At 41.6% G+C, this 17,955-nt stretch overlaps 1 protein-coding gene across 1 annotated transcript in view; it reads right to left on the reverse strand.

The window, feature by feature from the left end:
* BPTF (bromodomain PHD finger transcription factor) overlaps positions 1-17,955 on the reverse strand; it is a 136,743-nt gene that overhangs the window by 86,935 nt on the left and 31,853 nt on the right. Inside the window, exon 4 of the mRNA XM_013005820.1 lies at positions 2,429-3,251. Within this exon, the coding sequence (XP_012861274.1) occupies positions 2,429-3,251 (823 nt within the window). The remainder of the gene's footprint in view (positions 1-2,428; positions 3,252-17,955) is intronic.

The following is a 17,955-nucleotide window of genomic DNA, read 5'->3' on the forward strand; positions in this document are numbered from 1 at the left end:
TTAAATGGAGAGAAAATGTTTTGAGAAACGATGTACAAATGCGCTTTACACAATTGATGTGTGTATGGATTGGGATAACAGTTGTATGAGCCCCAAATAAAATGATTTTTTTAAAAGAAAAAAAAACAAAAACAAAGATCAAGATAAGGGAATCTTCTAGAAAAATTAAGCAACACACATATACCCGCAAAAGAATAAAAACAAAAAGGGAAACTGGAGAGAAAAGATAAGAAAATCAAAGGCCCAAAATAGGAAGTAGAGCATACAATAAAGCAACAGCTCCCCATAAATCCAGCAGAGGAAAGCACAGGAGGAAGTGCTCGGGAGAACTCCTCAGTAGTGAAGGACAGAACCGGCAGACTGGAAACTCCGATTCTGACTCATCGAGACCCTTCAGGGTGACCCTCGAGGAAAGAATTGCTCCACAGTTTCTGAGGTTGTAAGTCTTTAGAGAATGGAACTAACTGCCTCATCTTTCTCCCACAGACAGTCTGGGGGATTCAAACCTCAGACCTTTCGGTTAGCAGCTATGTTCAACCCACTCTACCATCAGGGCTCCTTGGAAGCTCCCCCTGCAATTACCCGACATTTGAAAACAGACCAACACAAGCACATAAAATGTAAAAGTCCAACTGCAAAAATGTAGACCACCACAGGCAAAAATATCCGATAAGCTTCCAAGTGAGTCCAAACTAGACATCCATATAAAGCATCAAGAACACAGAACATCTTCAGAGTTCTCAAAAGCAGTCCCATAAACAAGAGGACAAATGCACAAAACTCTGAAAGAAAATTATCTTCAACCTAGAACTCTACATTCAGCCAAACTATCAATCAATTAGAATTTTTTTTTCCCAGATATCCTCAAGACATGCCAAAACAAAAAGACAAACCCACTTCCCACTGCTACTGAGTAATTTCAGCTCATGACCCTACAGGATAAATAAAAGTGCTCCTTGGGGTTTCCAAGACTGTAACACTTTCTCAGAGCAGCCAGCCTCATTCTTTCTCCCATGGAGTAGTTGGTAGGTTTGAACAGCCAACCTTAAATCTTTATGGGAGCACAGAGCCTCATCTTTTTCCTGCAGAGCAACCAGTAGGTTTAAACTGCTGACCTTGGGCTTAGCAGGCCAATGCTTACCAACAACGCCACCAAGGTTCCCTCAAAAGGCATTCTGTACTCTTAAAAAAAAAAGCTCACTGCCAATCGAGTCAATTCTGACTCATGGTGACCCTATAGAACTGCCCCTGTTGAGTTTCTGAGACTATCTCTTTACAGGAGGAGAAAGCCTCCCATCTCTGGAGTGGCTGGTGGTTACACACTGCGGACCTCCAGGTTAGCGGCTCAAGGCGTAACCACTACGCCACCAGGGTTCCTAAGTCCACGAAATGATCAACGCCATATATTCCATCTCAAGAAGCTCTGGACAATGCATGCCACTGAAACTAGAGACAAAAGATGATTTTGGAAACAGGAAACGAGGAGGCTGCCTAAGACCCAACTCCAGACAGACAGACACTCAGGAAATTCTCAGGACAGCCGTGAAGGGAGACTTGGCAGCCACTGCCCAGATCTCTGCTTAGCCTATACCATCTTCATACACTAGGAATGAGCCTGGTGGAGAAGCCCATTTATACCTGGCGTGGCTGGACCACGTACTGATGAAATGCTGCTCCCCTTTTCATACATGACTTTGACATGCATGTCATTCCAGTCAGGATAATCTGACCTGACCGAATCCTGAGAAGGAAGAGAAGTCAATGAAGATTGCAGAAGCTGAAACTACCAAGAAGCCCAGTCCCTCCGACGGTATTTCAACAGCATGACCAACACCGAGTCCACACCACACCTGGAAAACCCCCAGCAAGCTGAGCTGGATGCTGGTCCCCAGTCTGCTGTGCTCACCTCCTCCTGGGAAGCGGCACCCAAAGGGGCAGGGCCAGCTACTCTGAAGGCTAGGTTTGCTCCTACAACCCCCGTTTCTGTGGAAACACCGTAAAACTACAGAGAGAAACACAGGGCAGGCTGGAGGGCAGAGCGGGGCGCAGCGGGCTCCCGACTAAGAACGTCTGGTTCCCTCTCCTGGGTAGGTTTTGATGCACCCAATCCTTCAATTTGGAAATTTTTTTTTTTTTATCGTTTGATTAGGGGCTCATACAACTCTTATCACAATCCATACATACATCAATTGTGTAAAGCACATTTGTACATCCATTGCCCTCATCGTTCTCAAAGCATTTGCTCTCCACCTAAGCCCCTGGCATCAGCTCCTCATTTTTCCCCTCCTTCCCCGCTCCCACCTCCCCAATTTGGAAATTCTTTGACTACCCAACCCACTAAAAGTGACAACGCTACTTACAAAGCTCTGGCGCACAGCAGCTCTCCATCAACCACGCCACAACCAAAGACCAAGACCGGTTTACTTACATGATGAGTCTTCGGTTTAAGAACCAGTATTTCCTCCGGCTTCGGTCGTAGCCAATAGGTTCGTGTCGAATGTAGGGTTTGTTTTTTTGGATTTCAGCCACACAGTCAGTCACTCCAGGCACCTTATGCGCTACGCAGACCTCGCACTGCCACTCGTCCTCGGGCACCTCCTCGAGAGGTGGCTTCACACATTCCAAGTGGTACACGGCTGAGCACGTCTCGCAGCAAAGCAAATCCCCAAGTTTGTGACACACCCGACAATGGTCGTCGTACTGGATCACCCCTTCGGACATCAATTCCTCCCGCGCGATATTGGTGGTGAGAAACTGATCGACCAAGAACTGCAGAACCTTGATTTTGTTCTCCACGGGCCCGTAGGGGTAGTCCTCCGCTTCCTGGTAAGGAAGCACGTGGTGGTACTCCTTGTCACTCTCGCAGTACACCCGCAGCACCTCGGGCCACGTCATGCCGTCAATGAAATACAGGGTGGAGTTAACGCTGTCCTTCAGGTCAGCAGGGCCAAAGGTAGTATTAGAAGTGTCTTCCTCCCGCAAAACGGCCTTCAGGAGCACGACGTGCATCTCCGCCATGAGCGCGCACTGCTCCTGACTCACCAGCGCAGCGCAGAAGTCCTCAAAGCGAAACGGGGACAATCTTAACACAGTGCCAAAGTTCCGCAGGACCTCGTAAATGGCAATGACATTCATGATCTGCTCATTAGGCACCATTAAATCCTCGGAGGACTTGGGGAAGTCGAGGGGCGGGATGTCTTTTTCTTCCAAGATTGGAGACCGAGGTCGATGAACTCTTGGTTTTCGCCTACCTGTAAGTAGAGGCATGACATCATTACAAATCAGTCGGTGCGCAAAGAGACCTCCCGTGTTTCCTTACTTGCCTGTCTACCTCCAGAAACGAAAGCTTCTATTCTGCTCGTAACTGTCAAGTTAAAATAATACCAAGAAGCTACCGTTTATCTGTAAGTCTTTGGTTTATAGACAATCTCAAGGTGTTCCTATTTGATTCCAACCCAGCAGTAAGAATAAAAACTTGTAAGCAGCTCTCACAATTATCTAGACTCTAGATGCAAGAGGAAAGTACTGCTAGATACTGTATATACTGGTGTGTAAGCTGAGTTTTTCAGCACATTTTTAATGCAGTTTTTGTGGTAAAATTAGGTGCCTCGGCTGATATTTGGGTTGGCTTATACTCAAGTATATACGGTAATTTCAATTTTTTCAAAGTGTACTTGTGAGAGACTTAAAGAAGGATTTGATCAGAACAACATTTACATATAAAAAAGCATGGGTATCTGTCACTTGCAACTAAAACACTACTCATCAAAGAAGCGTCTGACACTGCATATGGCAGACTTTGTAGAATGAGAAATGCAGTAAATATTATTCTGAGCCTATCAGTGATTAACAGTTAATATTTACAAATAAAATCTGTTGCGAGAACAAAATCTGTAAAGCAGTAACAAAAAATAGTGTTTGTTTAATGTCCAACTTAATCATATCAGCTCTCACACGTTCTGAAAGATTTCAGGTAGCAATTTCACTGTTCGGGGTTCCTTTAACAGTTCATTTCGCTTTATATTAAACGAAAGCTCTTAAGTTTTCTATTGATAAGGTCCAAATGGTCTACATTCTATATCATCTGGCTGAAAACTAGAAAATAGCCTTTATCCAAACCACATTCAAGACTATATTCAACAATGTGAGTACTTTGGAAAGTTAGCATGAAGTCCCAGTGAGACATTACTGGGAGAGTATGAGGTGGGACTACTTTTGGAAGACACCTGGGCAAGTCTACCAAACAGCATGCCCCTGGTCCCAGCACGCCTCTGTCCTGGAATCTGCTCTACAGATCTCCTCACACGGGCACATAAGTAAGGGTGAAATTACTGAATGGAGCAATAGTTTATGAAAGTAGAAGCTTTGTGCGATTCCCTCACTTCTTTTTAACCTAATTGTACAACGATAAATGATGAATGATGGTACATTTACATAAGAATCAGATCTAACAGAGCATTCCAGTAAAATCCCTATCACTACGGTGAAAACATCTCTAAGACACACTATTAAGGAAGAAAGGCCAGCTCGGCTACAGAACTATAAACAAACACAACAGGGTCTCATCTGAGTAAAGAAACTTAAAAAAAAAGTAATAAACACATTCCCAAGAGGACACAGAAGAATCTTTCTTTTTTTAAAGTAGCTGGTTCCACAAAGAATTAAGGGGTCAGGAGAAGACTAATTTTTTTTTTAATCCTTCTGTACATATATGTAGGTACTTTTTAAAATAATGTTTTAAAGAAAAAAACTAGACAGGTAAAAACATTTATATCTCCAAATGGATAAAAAGCTGCTGTTACTAATCATCACTAAATGTTCTTATATGAATATGAATGTAAGGTCATTATGCAAATTCAAAGATTCGGGATTACAGAATTGAGCACAGATTACAGGGTATAAGAAAACTCTCATAAAATTAAAGCATTTAAGCTACTCGCTGTCAATCATTAGTATTAGCAAACCAAGCCATTTCAGCTATAATGTGCCATTGAGTATATTATACTCATTACTATTTCCAACACTGATCCAATATCTACCAGTTGAATTATACTAATTGCCCTACACTTAAAAAAACATATGTATATACATACATATGAAGGAGGGGGGAACGGGTAGTCACCAGCAAGGGATACAGAAGGAAGAACGTGTTCCGAAGTTGATTGTGGTGACGAATGCACAAACTCTTCCTAATATGAATGAACTATTCAATGGTATGGTATGTAAATTATATCTGAATAAACCATTTTTAAAAATCACCTGAGAAGGGCTTGTTAAAACAAAGGCTGTATGAAAAGTTTCTCCTTCACTAAGTCCAGAACACCAAAACCCAAACCAAACCTGTTGAGTCACAGTGACCCTATGGAGTCACAGTGACCATAATCACTTGGGAAGCTAGGAAAGGTCTCACTAGGTGACTCGGATTTACAGAAGCTCAAGTGAAACTCAGTACACAGCGACCCTATCAATGGGGTAGAACTGCCCTGTAGGTTTCTGTTTACAAGAGTAGAAAGCCCAGTCTTTTCACCCTCAGAGCAGCTGGTGGTTTCAAACTGCAAACCTTGCGGATGGTAGCCCAACACATAACCATTACACCACCAGGGCTCCTGCTGTAAAGAAACGGGACACTTTCCCCAGCCAAGCAGAAGAGCGGCCTTTCTGTGGACACCCAAGCCAAGGAACTCAAAGGCTGCCACCAATAAAGCAGAACTGACTTGACCGGAAGCAAAAGCCTAATCACCAAGCCTGCCTTCCTAGCCTGTTTCAGTATGGAAACTGCTCAAACCTGTCAGCACCACAGCAATATGCACCTTATCCTGTTTATATTTCGGGTCATCGTTAGGTGCCCCAGCCCCTTTGTTAACGTCTTTAGAGCACAGATCATGTCTCGGTAATTGTCATTAAATAAAAAATAACCTGTTCAACTCATAATATCTATAAACCAAACATTTTGCAGAGGGTAGAGGTTCCAGGGATGCAGTTGAGCAAAGATGGAAATCCAGCATCTACTGAAGATTTTCCATAGCGGGCCTCCTATATTTGTATCTTAAAACTTAATAAATGGACTGTTTGCCCCGAATGAAGGCTGAACATGATAGTGGTGCGGGAGGAAAGTGAAAGGAAATAGAGGAAAGAACTGGGAGGCAAAGGACAATTATAGAGGTCTAAATACAGTAATGTATATATGTAAATACATATATATATAATGACAGGGGAATAGATCTATGTACATATATTTATTTAAAAAGTATTATGGTAGCAAATGGACACTGGACCCCCACTCAAGTACTCCCTCAGTGCAAGAACAATTCGTTCTACTAACATGGTACTCTGTGATGTTCACCTTCCCTGACACAATTGCTGAAGACAAAATGGGTGCATAAGCAAATGTGGTGAAGAAAGCTGATGGTGCCTGCCTATCAAAAGATATAGCATCTGGGGTCTTACAGGCCATCTAGCTGAGAAGTAACAAGGCCCACATGGAAGAAGCACACCAGCCTTGTGATCATGAGGTGTTGATGGGATCAGGGATCAGGCATCAAAGACCCAAAACAAAACAAACAAACAAAAAGCACATCAATGGGAATGAGAGGGAGGGCAGAGTGGAGACCCAAAGCCCATCAGTAGTCAATTGGACACCACCTATTGGAAGGGCCACAAGAAAGAGAAGAGTCAGTCAGGGTACAGTATAGCACTGATGAAACACAGAACCTTCCTCTAGTCTAGTTCTTTAATGCTTCCTCTCCCTGCCCCCTGACTGCCCCCTGCTCACTACCATGACCCCAAATCTACCTTACAAATCTGGCTACACCAGAACATGTATACTGGTACAGGTCAGAGCTCGCAACATAGGGAATCCAGAGCAGATAAATCCCTCAGGACCAATAAGGGGAGCAGGGACACTAGGAGGGTGAGGGGGGTGGGGGGAGTAAAGGGGAATCGATCACAATGATCTACGTATGGCCTCCCTCCCAGGGGGACGGACTGCAGAAAAGTGGGTGAAATGAGAGAGTGGTTGGTGTAAGACATGGGGAAAAAAAGAAAGAAAAGAATAATTTATAAATTTTCAAGGGGACATGGGGGGTGGAGGAAGGGGAAAAATGAGGACCTGATGCCAGGGACTCAAGTAGAAAGAAAATGTTTTGAAAAAGATAATGACCTAAATGAATTTTAAAAAAGATGACAACAGATGTACAGATGTGTTTGACACAATGGATATATGTATGGATGGACTGTGATAAGCACTTTAAGAGCCCCCAATAAAATAAGGACTATTTGCAAAAGGTTGACAGGGACTTCTAGACCCCACAAGACAACTGAGTCTTTCTTTTTAATCATTTTATTGGGAGCTCTTACAGGTATTATAATAATCCATAATTCAATTGGATCAAGCATAATTGTACAATTGCTACCACCATCATTTTCAAAACGTTTTCTTTCTTCTTGAACTCTTTGATATCAGCCTCCCTTTATCCCCTTCCCTCAACCCACTCTACCCCCCAGGAACTCTTATTATTATATATATATTAAATATTATGTATATATATTTGCCATATCTAACACCATCCAATGCATCCGTTCACCTACTATTCTGTTATTTGTTCCCCTCGAGTGGGGCTATACAGTCATCCTTGCTATCAGTTCCCCATTCCCCCCTTCTCTTCCTGAACCCTCAGGGAATCATTACTCCCACTACTATTTCTGAAGGGTTTATTATCTATCTTGGATTTCACTCATCAAGTGACCTTTATTATATAAATGAACATACCCAGGTCTCACAAGATTAATGAGGTGAAACTAAGACTGTAATAGTAAGGGGAGGAACTATTAAAGAACTAGAGGATATTATGTATTTCATCAGTGCTATACTGCACCCTGGATATATCTATCATCCCTTCCATGTGGCCCTTCTGTGAGGGACAACCGAGTTTCTTGAGGAAAGAAAATGGAATCTTACTTAGCCTCTTGTGTTTAACTGGGATCCGAGAGAAAGATGAACAACTCAGGGCTGGTAATAAAGCAGCAGGGAGGCTGGTTTCTGGCAAAAGCTAATACTCTCATTAAAAGTCTGATAAAGCCTAACTCTTGACCTGTGATGTACATAAACCATGAAAGGCATTAACAAAAATAAATCAGCGGCTTTCAAAAGTCGCCTCTTAAATATTATGAAACTGATTTGTCAAAAGTAACCAGGATTTGCCCTTTTACCCAGTCTAGTTTTATGGTTATTACTCACAAGGCTGACCTCTTCCAGTGAATAGGTTCCAATGTGTTCCCATTCCCTATCCTCTCATGCTCATTAAAATAGTGTAAGAAAAGGTAGGGAAACAGCACCAGCATTTTCAGACTCCTCCTCCTATGTGGGGAGATGTGCTTAAGCATCGTAAATGCATGATCTCATTTAATCCTCACTATTAACTGCCTCCCTGTAAGGAAACATATCCCCAAAAAACTATGAGAGGCAAAATAACTTCCTAAGGTAACAGTCAGTGCCCCCAAGTGGCAGGGTCACATCTAAATCACAAGCACCTGTCTCTTGAGTCAACACCTGGGCATGTGACAAACAAGTGCCCTATGTGCAGCTGAGAGCAGAGAACAGAGACAGAATCAGAAAGTGAGGGCCTGGAGCAGAAATGTCAGGAAGAGCTGTCATTCCAAGCACTTCCTAGTCACATATGGCTAGGGGCTATCCAAAGTAATTCCGAAGCGTACAGCTACACTTCTGACATGACAGCAAGTTTACTGGACAGCCCTAGGGACTGCTGCCCAGTAACTGAAGTTCAAGGAACAACCCACTGGGCTATCAAGACAAGACTGAAACATATGCAGTACTCTCCTCTTCAAAACTGGGAGTGAAATAGGCAATATATCCTCAATGGGTTTTCAACAAAATAAGAGTTCCACCGAAACTAAAATAAAGATGGAAGCATCAGATAGAGAAACCCGTATGTGCACACACAGATGCATGACAGAACATAGGGTCAGTGCTCTAAGGAAGGCCAAAATCAATGCTGCTAATACCAAGTGGCCATCAATGGAGAACGAATACAAAAACTTGAAAAACTCACCTCCCTAAAATCACCCACCAAATACAATGATTCATGAACCAGTAGTGGATGCTAATTTCCATGTAATCAAGAACAAAATTAAAAAAAAAAAAAAGCAGAGCGAAAGGGTAATTTTAGCTTCAACAAAAGATGAAACACTCATGTGATTTCTCCTAGCCTTTTGAAAACTAAAAACCCCAGTCATCTCTTTAGAATCTTCCCCCAAATAAAGTATGGCTCTAGAATAGTTGAATAAGCAGTTGATGTAACACTAGGCAAGAATCTAATCTTTTAATACCCAGCTACTATCATATACAAATGTCCTATTTTTCATAATGAATAAAGGACGATCCCGTGAGTCCACAATAATCCTCAAAAGGGAGGGGAGGGAGGATTCTACAAATGGAGGACAGGATTAGCCAAAGACAGAATTCTAGTCACCACTACGATGGCCAACCCCAATAAGGGTCATCAATGTAGTGAAAGATTGCTGGGCTACAGGGTACTGGAGGACCATCCCACAGATCACATGTTCTTTTGCAAGAAAGAAAGAAGAAATCCGACGATTTTCTTTCACTGAGTGATAAAACTTATCACCAATATTGGGGCAAACTGATGATGTACATCCTGGCGTGCTACACTCAGAGGGATACACAGCACCACTTTTGTAGTATTCGGTCTGTAAACACAATCTCTGTGTGAGGAAAATGAGCAGATACGTTGAAATCATGAGGCAGTCAGTCTTAAGTTAACTAGCTGGGAAAATTAAGACATTGTCCATTCTTAGCCTCCCTCCCTCCTGTAAAGGTGATAGAACCACTCGAGATTTAAGGAGCTACAGAGATGTCAACAGCATGCAATATATGACCTCTGATTGAATCCTGGATGGGAGAAGGAAAAAAAGGGGCCAAGAAGAGCAACTGGGGAAATTTTAAAAGGACTATCAAGGTTGAATGAAATAAAATGGCTTGAGTACACTGAGGTACTGAACAGTGAAGTGTTACGTCTGCAACTTACTCTCAAATGGCTCAGCCAAAAACACTGAGGGAGAGAAAGAGTTGCTGTTTCTGTTTTACATTTCCCCCTCTTCTTTCGATTTCTGCCACAGATCTGGTTCCATTTGCTGGACTACATCACTGTGGCAGTACAACCATATAAAACTCCAATAAAATCACACTCTTCTAGCCAGAGATCTTTCAACAATACATGAAATAGCACAAATCCCAAATTTACCCTGAGCTATGCATGCAAAGGATCAAGCCCAAGGCAGCTCAGCAAAAGTTCTGAGAACCCAACTAAAAGGCGAACTACTGTGCCCTAGCAACAAATGAAACTCCAAGTAATGTGCAGGACGGACCAAAGCAACAAAATAAAGGCTCGGAAAATCGTGAGAGCCCCCAATAAAAGTATCTAATTTTAAAAAAAAAGGCTCTGAAAACCATTCCAAATAGGGGAGAGAAGACTTACTGCCAGAACTTTACTAAGTTGACTGTTTAAGGAAAAAAAGAATTACATTCCCCAGCAGATTTTAATAAAAGATTGAAAATGTCCTGGTAGGATTCGATTTAAAATACAAAGTATCAGGAAATTTTAACCAATACTCAAGAGAAAAGACAATTACCTTATATACTCAAGTATAAGCTGATTTGAATATCAGCCGAGGCACCTAATTTTACCATAAAAACTGCCATTAAAAATGTGGTGGAAGGGAGCGGGGAGGGAGGAGGGAGGGGAAAAAATGAGGAGCCGATGCCAGGGGCTTAAGTGGAAAGCAAATGTTTTGAGAATGATGAGGGCAATGCATGTACAAATGTGCTTTACACAATTGATGTATGTATGGATCGTGATAACAGTCGTATGAACCCCTAATAAAATGATTTTTAAAAAGTATGCTGGAAAACTCGGCTTATACACGAGTATATACAGTGCCAGTCCTGAGATGAATGAAAAATTGGAAATATAAGACCAAACAGCAAAAACAAACAAACAAAAAAACCCAAGCAGCTTGAGGTAAACATTCTTGAAAGTAACACTTGAAGTTCTCAGTAGAGACACAGAAGGTATTTTAAAAACCTAATAGAAATTTTAGAACCGAAAAAGTACAATATCTGAAGCAAAATATTCACACTGCTATCGAGTCAATTCCAACTCATAGCAACCGGAGAAGAACTGACCTTATGGGTTTCTGAGACTGTAACTCTTTACGGGAACAGAAAGCCTCATTTTTCTCCTGCATAGAGGTTAGTGGTTTTCAAACTGCTGACCCTGGAGTTAGCAGTCCAACCCACAACCACTACACCACCAGAGTTCCTAAATATTCACTGGGTGGGCTCAATAGCAGAATGGGGTGACGGAGAAAAATACCAGTGAACGTGAACACAGGCCAACAGAATTTACCTAAACTGAAAGATAGGGGGAAAAACAAGGGGGGAGGCAGAATGCTACTGGAATCCTAGAAGGAAAATGGTACATAAAAAATTTTAAGACATAATAGCTGAAATGTTCTCCCAATTAGTAAAACTCATAAATTTAGGGGTTCCAGTAGCTCAAACACTCTAAAGGGCTACCCATGCCCAGGCCTATCAACAGACTTAAAGAAAAAAAGAGGGGAATAAGAAAACTAGAAAGCACCAAAGGCCAAAAAAAACCCACATTATGTATGAGAGATGGATAATTCAAAAGACCATAGAACAGTAGAACAATATCTTTAAAGTTCTTATAGAACGGTCAACTTCAAATTCTATAAAAACAATAATTAAAGAAAAACTCAAATTCTATACAATAAAATCACTTGACAATGAAGGCAAAATAAAGACATTCCAGATTAATGGCCAGAAACTGGCCAAGATGACTACGTAAACTGAGGTCCATCGTCCATCTCGCTCTTCAATGGAGCACGAGGCAACAGCCAAAAGAAATGAGCCGGTCATGCTATGAAAAGTCATCAAGGAACCGTAAATGTGCTTTGCTACTAAGTAAAGGAAGGCAGGCTGAAAAAGCTAGATACGGCATGATCCCCTGTGTGTGATAAGCTGGAAAAGGCAAAACCAGAAAGAGAGTAAAAAGACGAGTCATTGATAAGCAGGGGGAAGAGATGAAAGACTGAAGCCCTGGGCATATGAAGAGCAGTGAGACCACCATTCTGCACGATACTGAATGGTGGCTGCATGACATTATGCACTTGTCAAAACTCACACGACTGGGGTCACAAAGAGTAAAACCTAACATGAACCATCCCAAACTAACAGCCAAAGCCAAAGCCATCTAGTACATTCAGACTCAAAGTAAGCTCAAACCAGACACTACGGCAGTTAGTGATGAAGTATCAATTTTAACAGTATACAAGATGTTAATCATAGCAGAAACTCTGCAGGAGGGAGAGGAGGCATAAGGGGACTTTGTGCTTCTGGTACAATTTTTCTATAAAATTAAAACTGGTCTTAAAAACTCCAATTGCTTTTTAAAGGATTCTTTCTCCTCTTAACTTTTAAAAATGTGCATAATGAAAGCAAAAAAGCGTAATGTTGAGAGGTAGCGTTTCCCATGTATGTCAATAAAGTACATATTCATATATATAAAACAACTATATATCCAAGTATATACTTTACAACTAGAACACAAAGATGATAAGATAAAGGATGATACTGAAGTGCAACTCTTAGTAGATAGGCCAAGTATGTCTATGTTCGAGCAACCATTAAAACATTACATACAAAAACAACGACAACAACAAAAAACATATTACATACGATAAGAAAAGCCAACAGGCAATTTAAAATAGAGCCCTAAAAATAATTAGTTAAATAATTGGGGAAAAGGGAAACAGGAACAAAATAATGAGGGGTTAACAAAACAAATAATAATAAAGTCGTAAGTCTAAACCCAACCACAAACAATTAAATGCATATGATCTAAACATCTAATTCAAAAAGTCAAATTAGATTGCAAAAACCTTTAAAATATAATGATATAGACAGATTAAAAGTAAAAGGACGGAAAAAGATATACGATGCTAATATTTGTCGCACCCCCCCCAAAAAAAAGAATTGCATTGGCTATTAATATGAAGCAAAGTGGATTTCAAAGCAGAGACTATTACACTAGGAATAAAGATTATTTAATTATAATAAAGTGGTCAAATAATCAAGACAAACAATCCTAAATTTGTATGTACCTCACAACAGAGCCTCAACCAAACTACATGGACTGTAAAGAGAAATGCAAGGAGAAACAACAATCGTTGTAGACGTCAACACTCCTCCCTCAGCAATCAATGGAACAGCCAGCAGAGAGTCATGATGGAGAGAAACGACCTTCACGGCCCTACCAACCAACTTGACCTATTGACATTGATGGAACATCTACCAAATGAGGGTCCAAACAAAATTCTGAATAATATTACATAAGAAAAATGAGAAAACAGGAGTGGGGGGATGAGGAGCTGAAAGCAAGGGCTCAAGTAGAAATCAAATGTTTTGAAAATGATGAGGGCAACAAATGTACAAATGTGCTTGACACAAAGGATGTACATGTATAGATTGTGATAAGAGTTGTACGAGTCCCCAATAAAATGATTTTTTTTAAAAAGAAGAAAAATGAGAACTCTAAAGCAAAAACAAAACCAAAAAAATCTCATTGCCATCGGAGTCTGTTCGGACTACTCATGGCAATTCACAAGGCACAGCATAAGGCTACCTTGCGGTTTCCGAGGCTGTGAGGGAAAGGAACGCCTCCTCTCTCCCCAGTGGAGGAGTGGTGGGTGTGTGAGAACTGCCAACCCACCATGCTGCCGGGCTCCTTAGTGGGAACTCCAGGACACCTGACTGTGCTCATGCAGAGCCTGTACATCGAGGAAAATCTGTGATTCCAAGCAAAAAAAAGATGTGCAGCGGGGTTATAACCCGAGGAAAATCTGTGATTCCAAGCAAAAAAAAGATGTGCAGCGGGGTTGTAACCCGAGGAAAATCTGTGATTCCAAGCAAAAAAAAGATGTGCAGCGGGGTTGTAACCTTTCACCTTACAGAATAAATCTGGATGCTGAACCAATAATCCGAGAAACTGGTCTACATAAAGAACATCAACACCAGGCTTCAGGATGAGAAGACTCCCAACAGCCTGCCAGAACACAACTTTGTTTTGCAGCAAAGGAAGAGGACCTGAAGCACTGGCTGATGAAGGTCAAAGACTACAGCCATCCGTATTGATTACACCTGAACTTTATCCCTGTGCGTAAGGAAAACAAAAAATCCTCACAACCTGGCCAACAGATATCAGAGTAAGTAAAGAAACCGAAGTCATCGATAATTTCTTCTTGCTTGGATCAAAATTCCACAGCCATGGGAAGCAGCAGTCAAGAAATCAAAGTGTAATTGTTCTGGGCAAATCTATTGCAAGAGACATCTTTACAGCTTTAAAAAGCAAAGATGATGTTCAGGACTAACGTGCACCTGACCCAAGCCATGGTCTTTTCCATGGCTTCTACACCCGAGAAAGCGGCACAACGGAAAGAACTGATGCATCCACATTGGGAGAGTGGAGAACAACACTGGGTGCTGCCTTAACAGAAAGACAACAAGGTAGGGGCTTTCGCAACAGAAATCTGTTTTCTCACAGTTGAGGAGGCTAGGAGTCTGAGTTTAGGGCACCTGCTGTAGGGGAAGCCTTTCTCTTTCTGTTGACTCTGGGAAAAGGTCTTGGTCTTTTTGAATTTTTTTTCTTAAAAAAAAAATCATTTTACTGGGGGCTCGTACAACTCTTATCACAATCCATACACCCATCCATTATGTCAAACACATTTGTACATAGGTTGCCATCATCATTTTCAAAACAATTTCTTTCTACTTGAACCCTTGGTATCAGCTCCTCATTTTTCCCCTCCCTCACAAACCCTTGATAATTTATAATTATTATTTTTTCATGTCTTACACTGACCGATGTCTCCCTTCACCCACTTTTCTGTTGTCCGTTCCCCAAGGGAGGGGATTATATGTAGATCATTGTGATTGGTTCCCCCTTTCTCTCCCACCTTGCCCTTAACCTCCTGGTATCACTAATCTCATTATTGGTTTGGTTTTGTGTTTTTTGTTGTTTTAAAAAAAGAACAAAAAAAACCATTTTATTGGGAGGTAATACAGAGATCATGTCATTCCATAGTTCAACCACATCAAGTAGTATTGTACAATTGCTACCACAATCAATTTCAAACTATTCTCTTCCTTTTTGAACTCCTTGATATATCGGCTCCCCTTTACCACCTACCTCCCTACTGTAACCCCCAGGAGCCCTTACTCTACTTGCGATCTCTACAGTCTCACCAATCCTGGGCTTCACATACGAAAAACCAGAAAAACATAAAATTACCGCCAATGACAAAATACACCTGAGACCTGATATGAAAAAACAAAACAAAACAAAAAACAACCCACAGAAAATGCGGAAAACCAGATCAGGCCCAATGTGCATCAGAGGCAGAATCAACCGACAAGGTTTTAACCACTCAAGTCAGGTTTACCATTTTGATCTCTAAGGTCATTTCTCCAATGCACTCCTGTTTGGTAACTGGAGTCTTCCCATCCCTATTAGGGATAGAGGGAAATCACCAGGGTCTTACTTCCTGTGTAAGATCTCACAAATGTATCTTGGGGCTTTCTGAGTTTCTATTTTTGAGAGTGCTTAGGGCATCTGCTTACCTACCTGCTTATCCAAACTTTTATATCTCAAAGGAGATTGATTTAAAAGACACCCTTACTCTAATTCGGTCTCATTGGCATTACAAAGACTACACATTCTCCAGTGGGATCATAACATCAGACACAGAGGTTAGGGTTTACAACAAAGGGTGTTTGTTTGGGAGGAGGGGTAGCACAATTCAATCCATAACAAACTCTAGTACTAAACTATGGGGGGGGGAGGGTGTTATTGATCTAGTAGAAATAAAGCCAGAATGCTTTAGGAGTAAGAGTAAGGTTAAACATGTCATCAGGAGAGATTCCAAGAAGGCCACCCGGTAAGGTAAAGCAGAGGGTGGCAACGATGAGGAGTCGGAAAACTCACGGAGATGGGACTGACACAATAGCTGAACAATGGCCCATCGACAATCTGAAGATGGCGCATGAGCAGGCAACAGTTCATTCAAAAAGGTCATGGAAATGTTTCATTATCTTTCTCCATACACTTTTTGAAGGACTTTCATACATAGGACATTGTGAGTTGGAGCCAACTTAACATCAATTAACTACCAACCTCACAAGAGCAAAAATACTCTTTTCAATTGAAGATGAAGCATTCACCTACACAGGCAATAGTATTTCAAGGCATAAAACATCCCACTTTTTTAAGTCATACAAACGATGTTCTGGGACCCAATTCACCACTGTGGAGTCCATGCTGAATCCTTGCGAGCTGATACGGCGGTCCAGAACTGCCAGGCCTGGTATGATGGACTAGAACTGCTGCCCAGGACTTCCAAGACTGCAAATCTTTACAGGAGCATCAGGCAAGTTTGCCCTGCCATCCTTGGCTCTTCTCTGCTCATCAAAAACAAGCTGACAGACTCGGGGCCATTGAGTCTATCTCACAGCATTGGGACAAAACAGAACTGTCCCTGTGCGTCCCAGAGGCCACAAGTCTTTGTGGGAACAGAAAATCTCATCTTTTCCCCTTGGAGCAGCTAGTAGGTTTGAACTGCTGGCCTTGTGGGAAGCAGCACAACACAGAACCCACTTCGCCACCAGGACTCCCACAAACTCACCCACGCAAACATTGTAAGGAACTAGTGGAGAAAGGATCATCTTTTCAATAAGTGGTTTTGTAACAGTTGCACAGCCATATACCACAAAAGTGAAAAAACACAACAAAAAACCCCGCAACCATACCTCATAACCATTATTTTTTTAAGTTATAGAAATATAAATGAATCCTAGACCTAAATACAAAACCTGAAACTATAAAGTTTCTAAAAGGAATCAAAGAAGAAAACCTACAAATCCACATGTGACTTTGAGTTAGACCAAGAGTTGGCAAACTCTGGCCCATGGGGCACATGACTGGAGGAGAGAGTAAGTCGAAAGAAAAATATGTGGTGACATATGGAAATTATAAGAACTTCACATTGCAGCATCTATAAACTTTGATGGGAACACAGCCACTCTGTTAAGTTATTTATTTGTCTGTAGCTAATTTTCTGCAACAAGTGGCATAGTTGCAACATGGCCCAGGGATCCTAAGATATCTGTTCTCAGGCTCTTTACAGAAAGAATCTGTCTGGGTAACACCGAGCTCTTAGCCGGCACACCAAAAGCATGACCCATAAAAGAAAACACTGGTCAACTGGACTTCCTTAAAAGCAAAGACTGGGAAACTGTTCAGACAACGAAGCACAAGGCACATCTTCTTCCATTGTGCCAGACAATATTCTGCTGCTAATCTTAAATTTTTCAGGGGCTAATCCCCTCAGAAGTGGGCCACCTAGTCCCTTTTCTAAGTGTAAATCTTGAGGCTCTGCCGAAACCTGTCTAGGGTAACCCTGCCAGTATCTGAAATACCAGGGATACAGCTTTCAGCACCACAGTGACATGAAAGCTACCACAGTACAACAAACTAACCGACAAGTGATGGGTATTAGCAAGAAGGAAAAAAACAAATCGACAGCCACCAAGTCAATTCCAACTCATATCCTTCCTAATGTCACAACCCTTCGATACAGTTCCTCATGCTGCGGGGTCTGATTTTCGTTGCTACTTCCTAACTGTAAGTTTGCTGCTGTACGAATCGGGCGAGAACCGCTGCTCTACAGGGTTTTCAAGAATGTAAACCTAACAGAAACAGCCTCATCTTTCTCAAGTGAAACAGCTGGATTTTTCAGCCACCCTTGAGTAGCAGCCTAAAGCCTAACCCACAGCACCACCAG

This window comes from Echinops telfairi, unplaced genomic scaffold, assembly GCF_000313985.2.
Source record: "Echinops telfairi isolate 266 unplaced genomic scaffold, ASM31398v2 ScPeMD7_7458;HRSCAF=8496, whole genome shotgun sequence".
NCBI classification, from domain to species: Eukaryota; Metazoa; Chordata; class Mammalia; order Afrosoricida; family Tenrecidae; genus Echinops; species Echinops telfairi.